At 41.8% G+C, this 22,121-nt stretch overlaps 1 protein-coding gene across 1 annotated transcript in view; it reads left to right on the forward strand.

Moving 5' to 3' along the window:
* Positions 1-22,121, forward strand: part of CDH4 (cadherin 4) — a 1,048,908-nt gene that overhangs the window by 979,183 nt on the left and 47,604 nt on the right. The window contains exon 8 of the mRNA XM_073582496.1: positions 8,812-8,949. Coding sequence (XP_073438597.1) covers positions 8,812-8,949 — 138 coding nt within the window. The remainder of the gene's footprint in view (positions 1-8,811; positions 8,950-22,121) is intronic.

Raw genomic sequence — 22,121 nt, forward strand, 5'->3', positions numbered from 1 at the left:
ATACACATCAGACAAAAGTTGGCCGACCATCTAACATATGCTAGGGCCTATTGACTCTCTGACTTCCCGATCCTTTTCTTCTGAAGGTAGATGAGGGTGCATGTGTGGGGGAAGTTGGGAGTGATCGTTGTCTCTCCCGACTGTTATCTAACATGTATGGGCACCTTTAGAATTGTAGAGCAAATCTAATTTTCTCCATAATATAAGCGCAATGCCAAGTGCATGTGGGAAAAACCCGAAAATCACCAGAGCAACATCACAGAACCTTAGGAAGTAGTGGTGAGACAATTGTCCCCACCAATGCTCTGCCTCACCCTGAGGGAATGGTTCTGTTTTTTTTCCCAAATGATTCTTCTCTCTGCCGGCGTTTTGATCTTTTTTTCACTTTGATACATTTTTCTATAAAAATCTGTATCTCCTGTAACAGAATCCCCAAAAGAGACACGAGGCTTGCGGATTTGTCTTTTTGCCGACATTAAAGTTGTCGAGAAGCCCAGGAGGGACGGACATTTGCACGGAAAGGTGGCAGGTTCAGCGCAGCCTGTGATATGGTTTAATGAATTATCATACAGGGTGAGAGGAACAAGTCCAGACACTTATTAGAGGATTACACGCGCCTCTTCAGCCTCATCAGTCTGTCCACAGGACAATGGCCGATCAGCTGGCACCACGTTCTACCAGTCTGTCTGCTTCATGTCTGGACTCTTCCTCCTATTATTACAATGACACCAAGAAACTGATGTTCCTGTGAAGTTTTTACCTTGCTGATTTTTTTTTTTTTTTGCAAACATCTCTTTGCCCGCAAACTCACATAGACGACACTCGTATTCAGCAGTGGCAAGCTGCGTGTCATATCCTAATCATCACAAAGGTACAGAGGACTAGGACTCGCTTCTCCTGCTAATGAAAATCATTATCGACCATTATCTGCTTTAATTAATTTATTCATCAAATTCTGATTTGGGTGGCAGTGTTCATGCTGTGAACACCACGAAGACACGTCTTTGTTTTCGTCGCTGCAGAGCGGGTATTTAGTCTGATTGGATCCGCATACAATTATCAGCTGGTGTAACCTTTCGTGGACTCAGACGGCACGTCAAGTAAATAAGTGGATATTGGAAATGTTAGGTGTGCATCAAAGTATATTTACCTTCTTCTGTTAACTGCACTGCCGCTGGACAGATCTATCCTTTCTGAAAACTGTTATGCCCTAGGCCTAGGTGGCAAGTAGTGAGGACTTTCACTGTGCTACAGCAATGGCAAAATGTATTATTTTCCATCCAGTGCACCCTCCTACCCATTCTAGACTGTACTCCCGGAAACTACAAGAAGTCATTGGAAAATGCATTAAAAGAGATGTGAAGAATGCAGAGATTGGTGCAGACAATAGTTCAGGTGAACGCTCTGATGTGTTTCACGGTCAAAAGGACTTTGAGCCTTAAGAAGCTTGAAGTGTGAAAACGTATTAGCGTCTCCTTGATATGATAAACGCCTTCTTCGTTAAATGTCATTTAGCAATCAGTCGGCACAATGCGGCCATTGTCTGCCAGATTAGATCTGAGTAACGCTATCCCATTATTTTACCGTATACGGTCCAGATCACAGCTCAGGCGTAAGTACTGGGTATGAATCCATCTGCGGGACAGGATAACCACATTTGTTGGTGGCCACATAGATTTTTCCTTATGAATTTGTCATTATTGTGGCACCCCTGAGGGTTCAGTTGCCACAGAGGTACTGCACCTCCTCCTGAGGTGTGGTGCCCCACCATCCAGGTGAGTTGGAGGCTCCTAACCACGCTCCAACACTCGCATTCCACACAACACGGTAGTTCAGCAAAGACACCTTGCGGCTCCCTGCTTAGAGTGTAGCAGAGCACCTTTGGTGGCTCCCTGCTTGGAGCACGAAACGTGCTGGGAGGCGGGTGGAGTTTAGAATACATAAAAGAGTGGAAAGGTTTAGAATTTCAGTGAGTGAGTCAGTGAGTCGAGGTCAGTCACTCAGAGAGGAGTGAGGAAAGAAAATCCGTGGGAGAGGGATGGAGGAAGGAGTGCTGCAGCTGCCTCAGTGATCTGAGCCAGCTGGCACGGGAAAGAAAAGAAAGAAAAGGACATTGAACAGAAACTTGATCTTCCATAAGAAGGAAAGACTAGTACGGAACATAGGAGTAAAAGGGAACAGAGGACGTGGGTTAAAGGAAGAACCCTGCCTAGAAGTTCTAAGCGCAAGGCCGGGGCCCGGTCCCCGAGGTTGTAAGGACACTAATGGTTCTGCAGCAGACACCGGTGGAGTAGTGGACTGTAAATGCACTACTCCCATCTCAGACTTGGGGCACAACAGCAACTTGGATAGTGAGCCGGGACTTAGGAGTAAGGAGTCCCCGAAGCAGGCTACAGCTGTCTGCCGTACAAGTATAGTTCTTGGGAACTTCTGTCAGGAGGAACTCCAGTGTAACTCAGTACTAGGAGATCTTGACACTTAAAGGCGCTATAGAGGAGACGTTCAGAAAGGCGCCTGTTGGCGGAGTGTTGGAAGGGAGCATCCTACCTTGCCTGGAGGTCGACTGAGTCCCTGACCCGGAGGACACAGCATGGAGGCAGGCACCTGTGTGTACTACAGACTGTGAGTAAAGCTTTGGAACTACAAGCCCTGGTGTCCTCCATTTATTCCTGCGCCAACACACCTGGTACCGCTACATCTGGGTACCAGTTTCTACACTGCCTGCACCTCTCAGCTACCCCTACATCTACACTGCCCTGGGACTACAGCTCCACCTGTGGGGAGCTTCACCATCTTGGCTGCAACACACCACCAGTCCCAGAGGATCTGCATGCAGCGTCGGCTTAACATCTCCCTTGCCGAACACCACAGGTGGCGTCACGAACTATTCATCATTTCTATTTCATTGTTCTTTCACCCCCTTTTGTCATGGAGCCACAGGGCCACAGACCGGGTCACAGCTTCCGTGACAACTCCCATTGAGATCAACGGGCCCGGTGCCAAGTACCCCGATAGCCCTGGCGGACGCTCCATTATTATTCTCTCCTCAAGGTAAAAAAAATAAACATGTACTATGTCACAAAACGTGGAACAAGGATTGAGTATTTTTACTGCCTGCCAAGACCAAATCTGCCATTTTGCCACTGTAAATTAGTTCCATTCGTCTGTATGTTTCTACAACAGGTGCATGGATGACTGCAAGCCCCATTCAGATGTATTCTATAGTCACAGAATCTTCTGAAACAAGTCTGCAGAACCTTAATCCTTACCTTTGTGTAAGGGCTCATTCACACATCCAGTTTTCTCGTACGAGAAAAAAGGATCAATTATTTTGATCAGACTCTAATCAAAGTGCGCTCCCAGTGTCATCAATTTTTCTCGTCTGTACAGATTAACAAAAAAAAAAAGATTCTCCACCGTCCGTGACTGTACTCAGATGTCATCCACTTTTTTCACGAACCCATATAGACTTGTATTGCCAATTTTGATCCGACCCTCAGATCAAAATCGGACATGTCTCCAATATTTTATGTGGACGACTCGGTCCAAGGGAAAAAAAAATCAGACATGTGCAGAAGCCTATAGAATATGATAGGTTCAAGTGCTGTCATGAAAACCACAGATGGCACTTGTACGAGAAAATCAAATGTGTGGACGAGCGCTAACTATGACTGCAGAAGTAACAATATGAACACGGACTTCTTTACCTACAGTGTAAGCAGGAAAAGTGCTGCGGTGGTATATAAGTGTCCCCATCTTCTGCGTTGGGAGATGTTGGTTTTTGGATTTACAGAATTTGTAAAGAACAGATCATGGTCTTTTGTATACAAGGTGCTAAATATCCAGTTGCTTGGCTCTCCATAAAGAACAGTTGTGCCAGGGTTGGTCCCTCCAAGAAAGGCTCTTCTGTGATATATTGCATTTGTATTTAAAGGCTTTTTCTTTTATATAGTGTTTATAAGTGTGGGCTAGTGTAAGGAGGAAGACCGGACCGCGGGTACCTGTACTGAGCCAGGTCCGCAACTGTTGAGGCAGCCTCCCTTGTTGCCTGGAGGAAGAAATGAGGAGTCGGACCGACCTCATGACCCAGGTAGGAGGGGCAGCTTAAAGAGAAAAGCGCGCGCAGACGCAGGTAGTTTGCTCCGTCCCCCGAGCACCAGCGCTGCGACAGTCTGTGCCTGCTGGCTCCCGCCACCACCAGAGTGACTGTGAAAGACCGAGGTGTCGGGTGCCCTGCGTCTGTCAGAGAGCCAGGTGCCGTGCGCTCCGTGAATGTGAGTGCAGCGCATGTGCAGAGTAGAGAAGGCCGGGTACCGGACGTATACCTGCGGCGTTCCTTGCCAGTGAACATTGACCGATCTACATTGAACTTGGAAAGAGCTGCGGCCCTGTTTGCTTCGGCCACAGCAGTTCATGTACTAGGGGCTCAGCGGAAGGTACCAGAGACCGAACACTGCCGCCAGAAGACGAACCCTCATGTACAGGACCCCCCTGTGGATATCTTTCCTGCTGTTGCCAGTGCTGCAACCCCTGCGAGATCTTCTGTCGTGGAGGAGCATAAAGAACATAAGTTTTCCTAAAAGGACCGTTATTATTCTGTGCTTATTGTTCTTTTCATTCGCCCTTTAACCATTTATCTCCCTGCGAGGAGTTAACCCCCTGTTAAATTAAAACTGTTAAATTTGTTATCCCTTGCTCCACCTTCTGTCTGTCACTGTATCCCGCAACCTCCTTACACTATTATACATGCAACTTCCTACCATGTATTTTTTCATTTCCATAGCTATAATGCTACGATTTGCACAGTGATGTGAGAGAACAGTCTAGTGCCAATGAGTTGTTTGCCGCCTCCATCCTCAGACACTTAGTCCTGAAGTCTATCTTCTATGCACGGAAGCAGCACTTAGTTCACTCACAGTTCATCCATGCAGACAGCGAAGGAAAATCAGCTCGGATTAGGAACATTGATTTAACTGGATTCTGCCCGGCTATGGATTTTTTCCTGCCTCTTTCTTAAATCTGTTGTGATGTGGAAGGTTGGCATTTGAGGAGGTGTCGCAACACTGGTTGATAGTGTTTTGTGCGCTAATGACTAGTCACATTGAAACCTCCTTCACGAAAAATGCAATGCAGCTGATAAGGAGCGATGCTTCGGATCTCGCTACTCTATGGGAATATAGACTGGAATGGGCAGGGAATTTTTCTGCACCTTATTCACACAATCATCTAATTTTATTTACTACACAATACGTACATGCCTACTTAGTACCATCTCTACTGAAGACGAATTCTTGTGCCAGTATTGTACTCCATTCTGCGATCTGATCACTCGATGCACCTGCCATTTTTACTTTGGCATCTGGATGTTGACCTATTTCATTTAGGCTATCTAGAGATTTTTGACAGTGGATCCCCTCAAATTAAGATGTCTAGCATACCTTCCACAGAGGACATTGAGAAGAACAAGGATATGATTGTCTTGTCGTCATATCATGACAGCCACTAATCATCTCTGCTCCATTGTAATCAAATATTCCCTTGAGACTGAACATTGTAGACTGAACCTCAGTTACCTGTGTCTAAGGCTTCCTGGCAAATTTTAGTAGAGCAACTATGCCACTCCAACAGCCCTGAACAAGCCCTATGAGTTGACATTATGTCCACTGTACCCTGGTAGTGGCAGTGCTCTCCTATCCAGGACCATGAGGACAATTATAGATTAATATGATAATGTAATTTCATGGAGAATGAGCATTTTTTTATTCTGAAAGAACTACCAAAAACTAGAGAGGGACATGTCTGACATGCCAGTATAATGAGAATTCTAGGCCATGCAAATTGCCTTTTCATAGAAATAGAGAATGCCAATGTAAGGAGACTAATAGACCATGCAAATTGCCTCTTCAGAGATATCAAGAATGCCAGTGTAAAGAGACTTATAGGCCATGCAAATTGCCTCTTCAGAGCGAAAGAAAGAACCTGAACTCTAGTGCCACCTATTGGAAGTAGCAATCCTGAAAGTCAATATCGACCCTTTAACAAGCCTTGCCACATGAGTTAGGTTAGGCTGTGTGCACACGCTGCGGATTAGGTGCGGATTCATCCGCGCGGATTTTGCAAAATCCGGAGGTGAAACCGCAGGTCAAAAGACCTGCGGTTTTATCTGCAGATTGCTCTGCGGTTTTGCCCTGCGGTTTTTCATCTCCTCAATGGAGGAGATGGCAAACCGCAGCGGAATCCGCAGAAAGAATTGACATGTCAATTCTTTCTGCGGATTGAAAACCACAGATAATCTGCGCAGAAAGTTCCGCACCGTCTGCATTGCGTTTTTTGATTCCCATAGGAAATCATGGTACTGTACACCGCAGCAGAAACTGCTGCGGGTCCGCAGCGGCCAAAACCGCTGTGGAACCGCAGCAAAATCCGCAGCGTGTGCACACAGCCTTAGAAGTCAAACCAGAATCTCAATTTGCAGATGCGTGTTTTGGTGTGTCGCCTCTCCTCAGTACAAAGCATGAAGTCTGATTGTCTTTTAGGATTGCTACATTCAATAAATGCCACTAAAGTTAAAGTCCTCTCGCTCTCCGAAGAGGCAATTTGCACACAAAAAAAATATAAGAAATTATGAAAATTCAGTTACATGCATCAACCCATATACAGAGATGACTGAAGATTATTCCAAATGTTGGGTATCTCACACATTCAACCTCCTGTAACTAGAGCTAAAGAATAGGGTCAACGACTGCAAGCTCTTTGGCTCTGAAACCTTTTTTCCTAAAGGTTTTCAAATTCATGTATGCTATACACTGATAATAAAATGCAATTAGAAATGTTCTCACAGGCAGTCAAGGGGCTAAGACCTCCCCCAAGTGGTCCCCGTTTTGGCATTTTAAACATCTTAACTTCCTAATGTCATCAGCACGTCCCAAATCTCTCCCTTCAGTAAACAGCAATTCAAGATTCATTTGCAGTGCATGCGATCCTACAATAAGCACTATTAGAGGCTAATTCCCGGCCCCAGAGAATCCTTCTCTTGGTAATCCAAGTGCAGACTAATTATTTAGCGTCTTCTGTCTGTTTCCTTAGACTGCTCCAGCATAAATATCCATCCACACTGACTTTCCAATCTAATCCTTAATTACATTATTGAAGGAATTCTACAGAGGATGATATACGTCTCCACTGGACAATTATACCAATGATATGGATGTAGTGGTGATTAAAAACTACTCTTTCTGGGTCCCATCCTTCACTTTACAGCTGAAGCATGCATTACTTCTCTTAACAGATGTTGGGCACCTGCAAAATATCTGCTGTAGAACAGATATATCTATATGTAATGTGGCACGTGCTTGTTAGAGTATTATAGCCAACTACAATAGCACACTCATCATTTTGCACATATATTTCCTGCAGTTTTAGAAAGTTAATTTTTCAGGTGATCAATACAGGCTAAAACTAGTTTATGCTCTAACCTATTAATTCAGTGTTTCATTATGACATTCATAACCCACCAAGAGCTGACAGCTGCCCCTTATGGTGGGATATTGGTCAGGGCACTTTCTTCTGATGGGTCCCATGTACCAGACAACCCATTTGTGAAATTCTTTTAGTCTCACTTCATAGAAATGCGCATAGATCTGCTGTATTTAAGGGAACAAAATGCAGCCTGTCATATGAAAATTTAGGAATTTGGCTAATTAAAGTGAGAAAATCGCATAATTCCTGAATGGGCTTGGTATTCTGTGAAGGGTTCATCTTCATGCATCGAGGTCACCTCTCCTCTTTTGACTCTTTCAGGAAGCCATGATGCATGAATGTTTAAGCCCCCATAGTGCAGGTGCAGATGATCGTTTGTTCTCCATCTGAGAAAAATAGTCCCATTATGCTAATCAGACTCTGATCAGGGTTTGATTAGAGGGGGATCTAATTATCTCGGAGGTTGAGAGAAAGAAACATTTCTCCACCTTCTAAATTATGTAGGTCCGTCCGTGAAAATCGAACCGCACTCGGTTGTTGTCCTATTTTTTTCACGGACCCATAGACATACCGTAAATGAGCGAATGCCATCAGATTCTTGAAAGCAAGTCGTGAATGCTGCATTTTTTTTCCATCTGGGAAGTAGCCAATAATGATAAAGTTCAGAACAGGAATAAAATAATCAAAGTAGTAAAATAACTTTTATTGCAAAAAATAAACAACTTAAAAAAAAGGTCAAAATGGTAGTTGTCCTAATACAGAGGACACAAAAGACTTTTGTTGGTGGGTAAACCAAAGGGAAAATACTCCCTGGGTAAAAAGGATATAATGTTAACAATCCATAATGACATATACACAACGGAAATAAGAGTGGCATGCCAGGAGGAAATTATATTGAAGTAAAAAGTCAATTAATGTGAGGATATAATAGTTTACATAATGGCAGCCAAGTTGAAATGGGCTCACCCACCAAACAAACCCGACGCGCGTTTCATTAATTCTTTGTCAGGGTTCCAAGGAAAAAATGGACATGTGCACAGTCCCATACAATTACATGGGCATAAGTGCTATTGGTCAACACCACAGATAGCACTCGACCTATTAAAACGGTCATCTGCACCGTCATCCCTTTTCACCAGCCTGACTACAAGCCTACTAACCCTAACTGGATCAAAAATCCCTATGAAACTGGTCATAAATCCCTTGGTTAAGTGAGTACTAATGGTGAAATAACTGTCTGAATCATGTCTTATTGTTATAAGGAAGTAATTTGTCTTTATAACTATGTATCTGTATTACCTATAACCTGTATTCCCCCATCTCTTCCTTCAGAAAGTCCAGCAGTATACTGTTGTAATTCAAGCCACCGACATGGAAGGAAACTTGAACCATGGGTTATCAAACACGGCCACTGCTATCATAACTGTTGCCGATGTCAATGACAATCCTCCTGAATTCACCTCCAAAATGGTAAGCTACTTGTAATTTGTCTTTTCAGTTATCATATACTGAAAATGCTGGGAACAAGGTTATTGGGTGAAAATAATCTGGAAAATAATGCACTCAGCCAAAGCAATAAACCTGACCTGATATTTACCTATAATTCTGATTTTACACTAGTAAGAATATAAATACATTTCTAATATATAATAAACTATGTGTCTGCAAAAAATATCCTTTTACTTTCCCTCTACGTGGTAAAACCGAAGAATCTGCATTAGTGCTACAGATGTAAAGGGTTTTTTGGGATGGAAATTGTGTTTCCTACAAGGTAAATTCCCTCAGCGACTTTCAGTCTGTTTCCTATACTTCCTTATTAATTGCTCACTGACAGATCTTAGCCGATACACATGGCAAGGACCCAGCTAGCGACTAAGGAGGAGTCACACAGTACCCTGGCAATCCTTTGTGTTTCCTTCTACAGTCTATGCCACAGTAATGGAGTTTTTAGATAGCAACTATCTACAGGGTCTAATTAGATGTATGGGATTAAGATTGCTCTAAACTTCAGCTGCATAAGAAATGTCCGATTTGATCTAAAAATCTCGTAAAATATAGGAAGATAGAGATTCCTTGATAATCTAAGATTTAGGCCACATTCAGTATTTGGTGAGTTTTTTACCTCAGTATGTGTGATCCAAAACCAGGAGTGGGCGATAAATCCAGAAGTGGTGACGTGTTTCTATTACGCTTTTCCTCTGACTGTTTCACTCCTGATTTTGGCTTACAAATACTGAGGTAAAAAAATGAAAAATTACTGACCGTGTGAGCATGGCCTTAGCGTGCATCGTTGACCTGCAGTAGTAAACGACCACTCGGATACTTGTTTGCCGATTGGTCATTTAATAGCCTTTTTAACCCCTTTCATTTGGACATGACCTATCGTCTTGGGAAAGGGTCCGTATGTGTGAAAGGGGCTCGGGAGTTGAGTTCTCTCCACATGCATCTGATGCATATATTACACGGTCAATCTCCATCCGTGGCTGCTAATCGGTTAAACCCTGAAATGGATCGAGTTCAAGCGGCCCACCTGTGAAGAGATTGTGGGTGATTGACGGGCTACAATGGAAGCTAGGGGCGTGCTGAAAGCCTGCATCGCTGTCATCTCGGTTCTCCTCTGAAGCTCAACTCTAGGATGAGCTTCTTAGGGGACTGAAATTTTCACTATATACTACAATACTTTAGTATTACAGTATATAGTACCAGGGATCAAATGATTGCAGGTTCAAGTCCCCTTAAGAGTGGCTATAAATAGTGTAAAAACTAAAAAAATATCTAAAAATTCAAATCACCCTCTTTGTCCCCCGTAAAAATAAAAAATGAAAAAAAAAAAAACGTATTTGGCATTACTGGGTTCGTAAAGTCTTATGTGTCAAACTCTGGATATTATATTAGGCGCTACAGTAAATAATCTAAAGAGCAAACAAATCAAAACACCTGATTTGCGTTTTTTTGGTCCCCTCTCCTACCTAAAAAAAAATGTAATAAGCAAAGAAAACTTTATATGTACACAAAATTGATATCAATAAAACATGACCTCACCATGCAATAATAAGCCCTCACTCAGCTCTATCAACAGAAAAATAAAAAAGAAATGACGACACAAACAAATAAAATAAATGTTAAATATTCAGAATTTTGTTTTTTACTCTCTTAAATAGTTAAATAAAGAAATAGATGCAAGTTTGGTATCAATCATACTGACCTGGATAATCATGTTTCCAGGTCATTTTTACCACATTAACCCCTTCATGACCCAGCCTATTTTGACCTTAATGACCTGACCATTTTTTGCAATTCTGACCAGTGTCCCTTTATGAGGTAATAACTCTGGAACGCTTCAACGCATCTTAGCGATTCTGATTTTTCTTTTTTCGTGACATATTGGGCTTCATGTTAGTGGTAAATTTAGGTCGATAATTTTTGCGTTTATTTGTGAAAAAAAACGGAAATTTGGCGAAAATTTTGAAAATTTCGCAATTTTCAAATTTTTAATTTTTATTCTGTTAAACCAGAGAGTTATCTGACACAAAATAGTTAATAAATAACATTTCCCACATGTTTACTTTACATCAGCACAATTTTGGAAGCAATTTTTTTTTTTGTTAGGAAGTTATAAGGGTTAAAAGTTGACCAGCAATTTCTCATTTTCACAACAAAATTTACAAAACCATTTTTTTAGGGACCACCTCACATTTGAAGTCACTTTGAGGGGTCTATATGGCAGAAAATACCCAAAGCGACACCATTCTAAAAACTGCACCTCTCAAGCTACTCAAAACTACATTCAAGAAGATTATTAACCCTTCTGGTGCTTCACAGGGACTAAAGCAACGTGGAGGAAAAAAATGGACATTTTAATTTTTCCAACATAAATTTTCTTTTAGCATCAATTTTATCATTTTCACATGGTTAACACGACAAAATAGATCCTAAATTTTGTTGGACAATTTCTCCTGAGTACACCGATACCTCATATGTGGTCATAAACCACTGTTTGGGCGCACGGCAGGGCTCAGAAGGGAAGGAGCACCATTTGACTTTTTGAATGGAAAATATGCTTGAATATTTAGCGCTTGCCATGTCACGTTTGGAGAGCCACTGTGCGCGTAAGCATTGGAGCTCCCCCACAAGTGACACCATTTTGGAAACTAGACCCCCCAAGGAACTTATCTAGATGCATAGTGATCACTTTGATACCCCAGGTGCTTCACAAATTGATCCGTAAAAAAAAAAAAAAGTACTTTTTTTTCACATAAATTTTATTTAGCCTCAGTTTTTTCATTTTCACATGGGCAACAGGATAAAATGGATCCTAAAACTTGTTGGGCAATTTCTCCTGAGCACACCAATACCTCATATGTGGTGATAAACCACTGTTTGGGCGCACGGCAGGGCCCGGAAGGGAGGGCGCGCCATTTGACTTTTTGATTTGAAAATTAGGTCCAATCGTTAGCCGACACCATGTCGCGTTTGGAGAGCCCCTGTGTGCCTAAACATTGGAACTCCCCCACAAGTGACCCCATTTTGGAAACTAGACCCCCAAGGAGCTTATCTAGATGTGTATTGAGCACTTTGAACCCCCAAGTGCTTCACAGAAGTTTATAACGCAGAGCAGTGAAAATAAAAATAATTTTTTTTTGCTCAAAAATGTTTTTTTAGCCCGCTATTTTTTATTTTCACAATGGTAACAAGATAAATTGGACCCCAAAAGTTGTTGTCCAGTTTGTCCTGAGTACGCTGGTACCCCATATGTGGGGGGAACCACTGTTTGGGCGCACGGCAGGGCGCAGAAGGGAAGGAGCGTCATTTGACTTTTTGAATGGAAAATTAGCTCCAATCGCTAGCGGACACCATGTCGTATTTGGAGAGCCCCTGTGTGCCTAAACTTTGGATCTCCCCCACAAATGACACCATTTTGGAAACTAGACCCCCTAAGGAACTTATCTAGATGCATAGTGAGCACTTTGAACCCCCAGGTGCTTCACAGAAGTTTATAACGCAGAGCCATGAAAATAAAAATATTTTTTTTTCCTCAAAAAATGATTTTTAGCCCACTATTTTTTATTTTCACAAGGGTAACAGGATAAATTTGGACCCCAAAAAGTTGTTGTCCAATTTGTCCTGAGTACGCTGGTACCCCATATGTGGGGGGGACCACTGTTTGGGCACACGTTGGGGCTCGGAAGGGAGGTAGTGACGTTTTGAAATGCCGACTTGATGGAATGGTCTGCGGGTGTTATGTTACGCTTGCAGAGCCCCTGATGTACCTAAACAGTGGAAACCCCCTACAAGAGACCCCATTTTGGAAACTAGACCACCTAAGGAACTAATCTAGATGTGTGGTGAGCACTTTGAACCCCCAGGTGCTTCACAGAAGTTTATAACGCAGAGCCGTGAAAACAAAAATATTTTTTTTCCTCAAAAAATGATTTTTAGCCCACTATTTTTTATTTTCACAAGGGTAACAGGATAAACTTGGACCCCAAAAGTTGTTGTCCAGTTTGTCCTGAGTACGCTGGTACCCCATATGTGGGGGGGGGACCACTGTTTGGGCACACGTTGGGGCTCGAAAGGGAAGTAGTGACGTTTTGAAATGCCGACTTGATGGCATGGTCTGTGGGTGTCATGTTACGTTTGCTGAGCCCCTGATGTACCTAAACAGTGGAAACCCCCCACAAGTGACCCCATTTTGGAAACTAGACCACCCAAGGAACTAATCTAGATGTGTGGTGAGCACTTTGAACCCCCAAGTGCTTCACAGATGTTTATAACGCAGAACCGTGAAAATAAAAATAATTTCTTTTCCACAAAAATAATTATTTAGCCCCCAATTTTTTATTTTCCCAAGGATACCAGGAGAAATTAGACCCCCAAAGTTGTTGTGCAATTTTTCCTGAGTACGCTGATACCCCATATGTGGGGGTAAACCACTGTTTGGGTGCACATCGGGGCTTGAATTGGAGGGAGCACTGTTTAACTTTTTGAACGCAAAATTGGCTGGATCAATGGTGGCGCCATGTCGCGTTTGGAGACCCCCTAATGTGCCTTAACAGTGGAAACCCCTCAATTCTATCTCCAACCCTAACCCCAACACACCCCTAACCCTAATCCCAACCCTAATCATAACCCTAACCACAACCCTAACCCCAACACACCCCTAAACCTAATCCCAACTCTAACCCTAACCACAAGCCTAACCGTAATCCCAACCCACCCCTAACCCTAATCCCAATCCTAAGTACAACCCTAACCCCAATCCCACCCCTAATTCCAGCCCTAACCCTAATTCCGGCCCTAATCATAATTCCAACCCTAACCCTATTTCCAACCCTAATTCTAACCCTAGCCCTAACCCTAATTCCAACCCTAACCCTAATTCTAACCCTAGCCCTAACCCTAATTCTAACCCTAGCCCTAATTCTAACCCTAGCCCTAACCCTAGCCCTAACTCTAGCCCTAACCCTGATGGAAAAATAAAAATAAAAATATTTTCTTTTTTTTATTATACGTCCATACCTATTATGGTGATAAGGGGGCGGTGATTCACTTTTTTATTTATTTTGATCACTGTGACAGTGAGCAAAATAAATGAATGAATCCACAGCGTCGCAGATTCCCGGCGGGCGCACGGCGCATGCGCCCGCCATTTTCCAAGATGGCGGCGCCCATGATCCGGGACGGCGGGACATCGGGACGGCCAGAGGGAGTTCGGAGGCCTCGTGGAGGGTGAGAGGGGGTGATCGGAGGGCGGGGGGACCGGAGGGAAGGTGGGGGGGCAGATTTTGACAGCGGCTTCCGATTGGCGCCGTCAGATGGTGGCGGCGGCCGATCGGCGCTGTCAGTCAGTTGGGGAGGGGGTCGGTTCATTGTCTCCAGCCATGCCTGATGCTATTTCAGCATCGGCCATGGTTGGATTTGTAATATTTCATCAAATTTCTTTGATGAAATATTACAATTGCTCTGATTGGCAGTTTCACTTTTAACAGCCAATCAGAGCGATCGTAGGCACGTGGGGGCTAAGCCACGCCCCCTAGGGTTAACTCTAAGGTGTCCTCTGTGTGCGGGTCGGGTGACCTTTCAGTGACCCCAGTTACCCGACCCGCAGGGGGGCTTTAAAGTCATGACATCACATAGGCATCATGGGTCGTTTTGACACGACTTTTCATGATGCCTATGTGGCGTCAAAGGTCATGAAGGGGTTAATGAAAGCCATGAATAGAAAAAAAACAAAATTGCATTTTTTCCACTATTTTTTGCCACTTTTTTCAGTACATTGAATGATAAAATAAATGGTGTAATTCAAAACTAAAGGTTGTCAAATAAAAAGCAGGCCCTCATGTGACAATGTTAATGAAAAAGTAAAAAAAGTTATGGCTCTTACAAGAAAGTGAGGGAAAAAATTAAACCGCAAAGATGAAAATTTTCCTGATCCTTTAGTGATTAACAAGGCTAATGATTAGCACAAAATGATTAGTAATAGATCGATCTTTGTGCATAGGTAGTCATTGTTCTTGGCAGCACATTTTCTGTTTATACAAATAAGCTGTCAAAATTATTTCACCTGACAAACAAGCATTTTGTTCGTTTGTCGGGATATTGATAACCTGTTGACATCATACGTGTTGACATATGCAACAGATCAGGACTTAGTATAAATGAAGGGAGGACTTTACATTAGCCTGACAGCAGATGGCGATAGTGTGAAGTTATATGTTTGCTGTTTTGTGGGGAGGGAAGTTCTCTATTGTTGTTGTTACTTTTACTTTTGCTTTTGAGTGTATTATGGCAGAAGCATGGACTGTGTGCTTCTGAATTCTTATCTCATGTTTACCCAGTTTACCCATATGAAGTAAATACTGTTTACTCAACATAACTTGCTCATTGAAGTTCTCTGATATACCAGTAGTCATTCTCAGAAGATACACTCTGCTACAGATTATGGGCCCAGAAGATAGTCCCAGGAGATAGCTCAGAACACAGAATCCCAGAAGATAATTACAAGCAATAACCTCAGACACCGTAGAAGCAGATAAGCTCTGTAAACAGAAGTGTTGTGAGTTCATTTTCCCCTTCACCATTGAGGTCTGATGAACTCCCTCTTCTGGTGAAGGAAGGTAGTGAGGCTGATTACAAAGCACCTGTGCAGGATGATGATGACTGGGTGACTGGAATTGCTCACTGGATATAAGGCAGCCGACGCCCTTCTGCCTTGCAGGTGATTTCTCTGAGGGATTCTAGGAGACCAGTCTGATTCCTGCTCCTCAAAAGCTAAGTTTTCTGCTCTGCTTTTTGCATTTGTGTTTTGATTTTGTTTTGCCTTGTTTTTCTGGATTTCTGCCATTCCCTGCTGGGTTGAGCTGAATTCCTTTTTGCTCTGTCTTCAGAAAATACCTGAGTGCTGATATAGTCTTTTTGAAGCCTAGCGTCTTCAGGGCTTTTTTCCCTATCAGTCTGTTGGCTCTTGTTTTGATAGGGTTTTGGGCGGATTGCAGACAGCAGCTTTTCTATCCTGTCCTATTTAGTTAGCTTGGGCCCCATCATTTGCTCAGCCTATCTTTCTATCTGTGTGAGAGTTTTTTCATCTTGCTTCACCGTCATTATTTGTTGGGGGCTGCCTATTGCTTTGGGGTCTGCTCTGGGGCAGTTTAGATTTCCCTTTCTGTCTTTAGGCTATTTAGTTCTCCGGCTGTGATTGAGGGGTCTAGGGCACCGTAGGAACCCCCCACGGCTACTGCTAGTTGTTGATAGGTTCAGGGGTCTGCAATCCGATAGCTGCCAACTTCTCTGGTTTTCTGGACTTAGCTAGTATTTCTGTTTTTGCCTCCTACGGTGACTCATTCATAACACAGAAGGAGATAAAACCAAGTGAACGGAAAGCTGAAGAAAAAAATCCAGATACAGAGGGACAGAAGTGATAATGGAGGTGAATTTACAGGTCACAAAATTGAAAACTGTTTAAGACAGAATGGAATAGAACACCAGAAAACTGTCCCATACACACCTGAACAAAATGGAGTAGCAGAAAGGAAAAACAGAACTCTGACAGAAATGATGAGATGTATGCTGACAGATTCCAAACTACCAGAGAAATATTGGGGTGAGGCAGCAATGACAGCTACTTATCTACAGAAAGACTTTTTTCCAGAAAACTGAATAAAACTCCATATGAACTGTGGCAAGGTATGAAACCAAGTGTCAATCATTTAAAAGTTTTTGGATGTAAAGTTTTTATATTCAATCCAACGGAAAAACGTTCCAAACTTCAAAACCGATCCATGGTGGGAATATTTGTTGGATATAGTGAAAATTGCAGGGATACAAAATCCTAGATCCCAAAACAGACAGAGCCATGGTGAGTAACAGTGTGACATTCATTGAGGATCTAAATGAAGACACTATGATTTCACTGGAAACAAAAAATGAGAAAAACAGCAATGACATAGCTGAAGAGGTATCTGATGAGAAAGTAGTTGAAATTGATGAAGAACAGAATACTGAAAATGAAGATATACAACTACGAACAGACACAGAACCAAGATGTTCAATGATAGAAAACAAAGGTAAACCACCAAAATGTCTCTCATACATGACAAGCACAATTAAAATTTATGAACCTTCCTCTTGGGAAGACATATCTAAACTCCCTAAAGAAGGAGCTAATAAATGGATAGAAGCAACAGAAACAGAAATAAAATCCATGCATGACTCAAATACATGGACACTGACAGATTTACCAGAAGGAAGAAAAGCCATAGGATGTAAATGGATTTTTCAAGTAAAATGCCAAACAGATGACACACCTGAAAGATACTGAGCAATACTCGTAGCTAAAGGGTATTCTCAAAAATATGGAGAAGACTATGATGAGACATTTGCTCCAGTTGGCAAACATACTACAATAAGAACTTTACTTACAGTTGCAGCAATGAAACAGATGGAACTGATACATCTGGATGTAAAACAGCATTTTTGAATGGAGATTTTAACAGTAGACATTTACATGGAACAACCTCCAGGATTCAAGGATGAAAGAAACCCAAACAAAGTTTGCTAACTGCAGAAAAGCATATATGGTTTAAAGCAAGCAGCTAAAGCGTGGAATGACAAAATCACAGAAGTGCTCACAAATGAAAAATTTCAAAGAAGCAAAGCTGATCCATGCTTGTACACAAAAAGGCTGATGAATAGATGGATTTATGTACTCGTATATGTAGACGACATTTTGATTTGTTCTGAACAAGAAAGGGATAAAGAAAACATTCTAAAATTCTGAAGCGACATTTCGAAATCAAAGACTTGGGAGATGTGAAACAGTACCTAGGAATACAGATAGAAAGAGAAAAAGACGGAAGTTTCCTACTGACTCAAAATCACATGATTCAAGACATAACAGAAAAATTTGGATTGAAGGATGCAAAAACAGTAAAGTCTCCAATGGAAACTAATTATCTTACAGAGATGAATAGTGAGAAAATATGCTACCAAATAATGAAGAGTACAGAACAGCAATAGGAAAGCTACTGTATCTAGCGACCGTTACAAGCCCAGACATCGCAGCAGCTGTAGGAATCCTGAGTAGAAAGGTGTCAAAACCAAATAAAGCTGACTGGAATGCTGTGAAGAGAGTATTTGAAAGGAACCAGCAATGTTAAGCTCAAACTACCAACAAGTGATAATTGCATTTTAACAGGATACGTTGATGCAGATTGGGCTGGAGATCCAGCTGACAGAAGATCTACCAGTGGACATATTTTTTCCTCTCAGGTGGACCAATAAGTTGGACAAGTAAGAAACAGTCAATTGTGACACTGTCTTCAACAGAAGCAGAATATGTTGCCGCAGCACATGCAAGTCAAGAAGTTCTCTGGTTAAGACAATTGTTGACAGACTTAGGACAAACACAGATGGAACCGACAAAATTGAAAGAGGACAATCAAGGATGTCTTGTTCTTGCTCAGATAGAAAGAGTCAATCCAAGAACAAGCATATTGATGTGAAGTATCATTTCTTGAGAGATCATCAGGAACAAGGAATCCTGAAGTTGAATATTGTCCTACTGAAGAAATGACAGCAGACATCTTCACGAAGGTGTTGAATACTGATAAACACCAGAGACTAATAAAAAAAAGTTGGGTTTGAATGAATAAGACCTTACTGTTGAGAACGCGTGTTGACATATGCAACAGATCAGGAATTATTATAAGTGAAGGGAGGACTTTACACTAGCCTGACAGCAGATGGCAACAGTGTGAAGTTATATGTTTGCTCTTTTATGGAGAGGGAAGCTCTCTATTGTTGTTGTTACTTTTACTTTCGCTTTTGAGTGTATTATGGCAGCAGCACAGACTGTGTGCTTCTGAATTCTTATCTCATGTTTACCCATATGAAGTAAATACTGTTTACTCAAGATAACTTGCTCATTGAAGTTCTCTGATATACCAGTGGTCATTCTCAGAAGATACACTCTGCTGCATTACGATTATTGGGAAACAAGCTTTCCTAAAATGCTTGTGTCTGGGAATTGTGCAGTGTAAATACATCCTTAGGGTCAAACATATACTGTAAAAATATGTGATAAAGGTTAAAGCAAATCTAATAGTGTGAAATAAAAACAAATCTCAGATTGAGAAAATGTACCCCAAAGATGAATCCTTATTGTCCTCGATGTTTATCCAGTCCAGGGTCGAACTTGGCCACTACAGTACAGGTAGGTTCTTAGATGGACCCAGGTTTTGACACAATATTGAGCTTTATTGTTCTGGCAGAGCAGAGGCCATCCCTACTGAATGCTGATGCTTGGACCAACCAAGGGAAATCAGTTTTCTCCACTATGTTTTGTACACCTTGGCTTTAGAATCATAGAATGATAGAATGTTAGAGTTGGAAGGGACCTCCAGGGTCATCGTGTACAACCTCTTGCTCAATGCAGAAGTCACTAAACCATCTCAGACATATGTCTGTCCAGCCTCTGATAGAAGACTTCCATTGAAGTAGAACTCACTACTTCTCATGGCAGCCTGTTCCACTCATTGATCACCCTCACTCTCAAGAAGTTTTTTCTAATATCTAATCTGTATCTTCTCCCTTTCAGTTTCATTCCATTGCTTCTCATGTTTCCATGTGCGAACGAGAATAGAGATGATCCTTCTACACTGTGACAGCCCTTCAGATATTTATAGACAGCTATTAAGTTTCCTTTTAGCCTTCTTTTTTGCAAGCTAAACGTTCCCAGATCCTTTACCCGTTCTTCATAGGACATACTTTGCAGTCTGCTCACCATCCTGATAGTTCTCTGAATGTGCTCCAGTTTTTCAAAATCTTCTTTAAAATGTGGTGCCCAGAACTGGACACAGAATTCCAGGAGACGCCTGATCTGGAAGCTTTAAGAAAAGCTCTTTGAAGGAAATCAACTTCATGAGGAGATACATTAATGAATCAATGTCTCTGTACAAGTTTCTGATCTCTTGACGTCATTCATTAACATCTGTCATCTTGGATATGAGGGTAACACTACCGTAAACTGATGATGTGTAATTAACACAAGCTCCCCATTGCTAATTAGTAGCCAGGCTGATAAGGGGGTGAAGTTGCACTTGTGGTTAAAAGTGGATCGATTTCATAAAGGCTGTGACTTTATTAATGACTTCTTATTGATTTGACATTTCTCCTTTTATCGGTTCAAGTACTTCAGTAAATCAGGATTACACAATATACCTGAAAATATTCATGTTAATGAAAGGTGATATTTATCATTAGTGTTTATCTTTGGATGCATTTTTCAGGTAATCGTAAGTATTTTGGGGTATATTTTTATGTTTAAAGGGAGTCTGCCAGGTACAAACTGACTGTTCAAACCAATCACAAGCACTCATTACACCCTTGGTGTGACCAAATAGTTCCATGGACCTTCCCACCTACTTGTTTTCCATTGATTTACATCCTCTTCTTCCATTATTGACAGTTCTGGCTTTACAGGAGTCAGAGAAGGATGTAGCTAGATGGATAATAAGTAGGCTGGAAGGTACACAGAGCTATTTGGCCACACCTTGGGTGCCGGTTTGAATAATAATTTGGTGCTGACAGACCTCCTTTAAATAAGAACGCTGCTCAAACTGATACCTTTTGAAATATCTTCAATCCAGAGCTGGCAATTAATGGCCTTCTTGCCCTGTTTTGGCCAATATCATTGAACATTGCCATGATTTCAATTGAGTATGGATGACACATCCAGATTTGCAATATCCCGGACATAAATTCAGACCAATTAAGCATTTTATTTCAGAGGTTCAACACTCTAATAAGAATGTGCCATGAGAAACTCAAGTTTAAGTGTTTGATTCTCTAGTAGATCCATATTGTGGCTCTCAGGGCTGTGGAGACGGTAAGCCACAGTTGCGACTCCGACTCCGACTCCTGGATTTTATCAGGCTCCGACTCCGGCTCCGACTCCGATTCCTTCATAAATGGCCAATTCATAACAACAAATTTACTGTTGTAAAATATTAAACATCGTGCTTATTCAGTTTCTCACCATCATATAAGTAATCAGACCACTTAGAGCAAAAACTACATTTATTAGAATACAATTAGAATATAGCAAATAACTTTTATAAACTTTTATAAACTGTAAGTAAATATGCAATAAACACTTTTATGCAGTTAATAAGAAGAAATCTATAAATTTGTCCTCAGAAAAAGTAATGCCTCTGTCAGATCCTCCTTCATGGATGCCCTCAAATCTGATCTAATTATTTTGAGAGCAGAGAACAACCTCTCTACACTAACTTGTGTTGGTGGCAAAGCAGTAACCACTCGGGCAACATCTCTGACAATGTCAGGGTACAGAGGAATCGCTTGTTGCACTGTTATTTTTGATGAACGGTCAAATTTCTCAATTTCTTTTAGTGCACATGAAAAATTCTGCTGAAATGTACTGGCTGTGTTCCTTGATGGGGATGACTCTTCTTCTATGCGGGAACGTTTTGCACGGTCCTTGTGATCGAAATATTTTTCGAAATTAAATTCTTCATCAGTTGATGATGAGGGTGAAGATGTGGCAGGACGACCAAATTCTTCTTGTTCCTCCTGACTGTTCTGCAACCCTTTCATCCTTACTGCTATTTCAAAGAGAGCTTCTTTTCCTTTACTTAGCTGTTGATCATCTAGAAGAATCCGATGCATTGGGTCTACATAAACAGCTGCCAAAAGAATGTTATTTTGTAATAGTAGCTCCTCTCTCCGTTTCATTGATGTAGCAATGCCACTTGCAATTAACCCTCCTCTTTGGGACAGGCGAAACATCAGGTTCTTCCACTCCTTTAAGAAAATACCTGGAGTTAAGTCCTCTGCCTGTAATTTTTTAGTCACTGTAAATGGGTGCTCTAGCAATTTTTCCAGCTCAGTCACCTGATTCCACTGACTTTCATTTAGCGTCAGTTGAGGGTTAGCCATGTCTACAAGAAAGGTTTTCAGTTCAACCAAGCGCTGAATCATTAAGTAAGTACTGCCCCATCGTGTGGCTTGATCAATAATTGCCCCTTTTCCAGCACGTCTCTTCAAAATTGAGTCAACTTTAGGGGTTCTGGCAACAGTAGCCAATTTTCTCACCTTGCCAATCAGTGCAGCAGCATGTCCTTCTT

This window comes from Dendrobates tinctorius, unplaced genomic scaffold (genome assembly GCF_039654945.1).
Source record: "Dendrobates tinctorius isolate UK_male_01 unplaced genomic scaffold, ASM3965494v1 ptg000071l, whole genome shotgun sequence".
NCBI lineage: Eukaryota > Metazoa > Chordata > Amphibia > Anura > Dendrobatidae > Dendrobates > Dendrobates tinctorius.